Source organism: Cebus imitator, unplaced genomic scaffold (genome assembly GCF_001604975.1).
Source record: "Cebus imitator isolate Cc_AM_T3 unplaced genomic scaffold, Cebus_imitator-1.0 Scaffold23, whole genome shotgun sequence".
NCBI classification, from domain to species: domain Eukaryota; kingdom Metazoa; phylum Chordata; class Mammalia; order Primates; family Cebidae; genus Cebus; species Cebus imitator.
Window position 1 is genome coordinate 4306089 of NW_016107338.1, and position 4021 is coordinate 4310109.

A 4021-nucleotide genomic window follows, 5' to 3' on the forward strand; every position below is an offset into this window, starting at 1 on the left:
ATGGTCTCGATCTCTTGACCTTGTGATCCACCCGCCTCGGCCTCCCAAAGTGCTGGGATTACAGGCTTGAGCCACCGAGCCCGGCCCTCCGAATTTCTTTCATACCCTTTAAGTAATATAGGTAAGTAAATTTTTTGTACAGTTGTAGGCTGTCCTGTATACTTGATCAAGCAGTTACATCCTATTTTTTTTTTTAAAGAATGGGAATCTCTTTATCATCCTCTTAACAGACAGAAAATCCATTTAATATTTTGTCTTCACATCACAAAAAAAGTCTTTTAATCATTTAAATCATCCCCTATACATAGTACATACAACACAATGAAAGTTTGATAAGTGAATAAATTAATGAATGAAAGGAGGATGTTTAAGATTTTATCTTCTAAAAGTCATTCAAACAGCACCCTTTAAGATGTGGAGCTAATATGTATTCTTCAGAAATGGTTGCCATTGCATAGGTATAGTATGTATATAGGAAAAGATATTTTTTTCTTTATTTTTTCTTCTTTTCCCTTTCCCTTTTCCCTTCTCCATCACTTTGCCTGCCTGCTTGCCTTCCTTCCTCCTTTCCTTTTTTCTGCTTCTTTTCTCTTTTTTTCTTTCTTCCTTTCCAATTATATATTATTTTTTAAAATATAAAAAGAGATGAAGTCTCACTATGTTGCCAAGGCTAGTCTTGAACTCCTGGACTCGAGCAATCCTCTTGCTTCAGCTTTGGGATTACAGGCATGAGCTATCACACCTGGCCAGGAAAAGATTCTTAAGAGGTATAAGGTAGTGTTCTGTATTGGTCTTTGCCCTTGCCTGAAAATATAGCATTTTCCTTTAAATGTTTATAGGAAAATGAAGAATTAGACTGGAATTTACTGAAACCAGATATTTATGCAACAATTATGGACTTCTTTGCATCTGGCTTACCGCTAGTTACTGAGGAAACACCTTCAGGAGAAGCAGGTAACATGTTGTATTGAGTAATTAATATCTGTCTTTTTTTTTATACTTTTCTTTTTTCACATTTACCTTTATTTCAGAAGTCATATGAATATAGATGTCTATCATTTAATAGGTTTAGCTCTGGGAATTTATATATCATTTTGAAAACTTGTATATAAATTGGCATTATTATATAAAACCGGAATTTTCAATTATAAAAATTTTCAAACATGCAGAAAATAATATCATGCTTACCAATATGCCCTTCACTCATATTTAACAAATGTTAATTAAGTTACAAAATGGGCTTTTAGGAAAAACAAAACAAATGCTATCTTTTGCCACAGTTGCTTTAGACTAATTTTAAATAAAATATTAAACATACAGTGTTAGATTCTAGAGCATAAATAAAGAAACAGCTAAAACCGCTGCACCCTCATCCCTTATCCCTTTCTACTTTCAGAGATGTGTGTAAACTTGGTTTGTTTTTATACTTTTATTATACATGTAAGTCTCTGCAGGAAATAGATAGTATTAGTTTTTGTTCTTAAGTTTTAAATATCTTTTTTTTTTTTTTTTTTTTTAAGACAGACTCTCACTCTGTCACCCAGGCTGGAGTGCAGTGATGTGAGGTTGGCACACTGCAACCTCTGCCTCCCAGGTTCAAATGTTTCTCATGCCTCAGCCTCCCAAGTAGCTGAGATTATAGGTGTGCACCACCACACCCAGCTAATTTTTGTATTTTTAGTAGAGGTCAGATTTCATCATGTTTGCCAAGCTGGTTTTGAACTCCTGACCTCAGTGATCTGCCTACCTAGACCTCTCAAAATGCTGGGATTACAGGTGTGAACCACTGTGCCCAACCTTAAATATCTTGTGTTGTACTGTAGCTTGCTTTTTTTACTAAGTATAATATTTTTAAAATATATCCATTTCAAAAAATATAGTTCTAGTTTACTCATTTTACATGCTGGATAGTATTTCATTAGAGGAATAAGATATAGTTAATTTGTTCCTTTGTGTTCAAGTGAAGTTTTGTACTAATTTTTATTGTAAACGTTGCTGTAGTGGGTATCCTTATACAAGTTGGTTTGTGAATATGTGGAGAGCTTCTTTATTTGTTTATTTATTTATTTTATTTTTATTTATTTTTGAGACAGACTCACTCTGTTATCCAGGCTGGAGTGCAGTGGCACCATCTCAGCTCACTGGAACCTCTGTCTCCCAGGTTCAAGATTCCCCCTCATCCTCCTGAGTTGCTGGGATTACAGGTGTGCACCACCACGCCCAGCTAACTTTTGTATTTTTAGTAGAGACGGGGTTTTGCCATGTTGGCCAGGCTGGTCTCGAACTCCTGACCTCAAGTGATCCAACCCCCCTTGGCCTTCCAAAGTTTTGGAATTACAGGTGCAGGCGTGAGCCATTGTGCCTGGCCAAGAGCTTCTTTAGACAATGTTCCTAGATGTGGAATTGCTATATCATAAGTTGATCTAATTAAATGTACATTAGCAGTATATTGTAAGAATTTCAACTTTCTTACATGTTTGTCATCATTTAGTGTCTCTTATTATTTTTTTCAACCCAGTATGTTGGGTATAAAATGGTATCTTTTTTTTTTTTTTTTGAGATGGAGTTTTGCTCTTGTCCCAGGCTGGAGTGTAATGGTGAGATCTTGGCTCACCGCAACCTCTGTCTCCCAGGTTCAAGCCATTCTCCTGCCTCAGCCTCTCAAGTAGCTGGGATTACAGGTGCCTGCCAATACACCCATCTAAGTTTTGTATTTTCAGTAGAGATGGGGTTTCACCGTGTTGACCAGGCTGGTCTCAAACTCCTGACCTCATGATCCACCAGCCTTGGCCTCCCAAGGTGTTGGGATTATAAGCGTGAGCCACCATGCCTGGCTGGTATCTTGTTTTAATTGCATTTCCTTGATTAATACTGAGTGTAAAGAGTTTCATATGTTTATTGGCCATTTACTTTTCTTGTCAGTAAATTTTCTATTTATATCTTTCCTACTTAAAAAAACAATTCAGTCATGTTTTTTTTTTTTTTTTTTTTTTTGAGACAGTGACCTGCTCTATCACCCAAGCTGGAGTGCAGTGGCATGATCATTGTTCACTACAGCCTCTGCTTCCCAGGCTAAAGCAATCCTCCTGCCTCTATCTTCCAAGTAGCTGGGACTATAGGTACCTGCCACCATGACTGGTTAATGTCTTTATTTTTTAAATTTTTTTGTAGAAGCCAGGCATGATGGCTCACGCCTGTCATCCCAGCACTTTGGAAAGTCAAGGCAGGGTGGGGAGTCATGAGATCAAGAGATTGAGACCATCCTGGCCAATATGATAAAACCCCGTCTCTACTAAAAATACAAAAATTAGTTGGGCATTGTAGTACATGCCTGTAGTCCCAGCTGCTCGGGAGGCTGAGGCAGGAAAATCGCTTGAACCCAGGAGGCGGAGGTTGCAGTAAACCCAGACCAGATTGTGCCACTGCACTCCAGCCTGGTAACAGAGTGAGGTGCTGTCTCAAAAAAAAAAATTTTTTTTTTTGTAGAGATGAGATCTTGTTATGTTGCCCAGGCTGGTCTCAAATTCCTGGCCTCAAGTGATCCTCCTGCCTCAGCCTCTCAAAGTATTGAGATTATAAGCATGAAGCACCACCACCTGGCCCATATATTTATTTAAGCATGTTTTAAAAAAATATTCTGGGCTGGACACCATGCTCCACACCTGTGATCCCAGCACTTAGGGAGGTCAAGGCGGCAGATTGTGTGAGCTCAGAAATTTGAGACTAGCCTGGGCAATATGGCAAAACCCTGTCTCTATAAACAAATACAAAAATTAGCTGGGCATGGTGATGTGTGCCCATAGTCCCACCTACTTGACAATCTGAGGTGGGAGGATTGCTTGAGCCCATGAGGTTGAGGCTGCAGTGTGCCATGTTCACGCCACTACACTCCATCTCGGGTGATAGAACTAGACCACATCTCTTAAAAAAAATAAAAAATCTGAGGCCGGGCGCGGTGGCTCAAGCCTGTAATCCCAGCACTTTGGGAGGCCGAGGTGGGTGGATCACAAGGTCAAGAGAT

General features: G+C 38.9%; 1 protein-coding gene across 7 annotated transcripts in view; it reads left to right on the top strand.

The window, feature by feature from the left end:
* Positions 1 to 4021, top strand: part of NFU1 (NFU1 iron-sulfur cluster scaffold) — a 43913-nt gene that overhangs the window by 21347 nt on the left and 18545 nt on the right. For all 7 annotated transcript variants that reach the window (XM_017522082.2, XM_017522074.2, XM_017522079.2 and 4 more), the window contains one exon: positions 840 to 954. In XM_017522082.2, the coding sequence (XP_017377571.1) occupies positions 894 to 954 (61 nt within the window). In that variant the 5' untranslated portion in view covers positions 840 to 893. The remainder of the gene's footprint in view (positions 1 to 839; positions 955 to 4021) is intronic.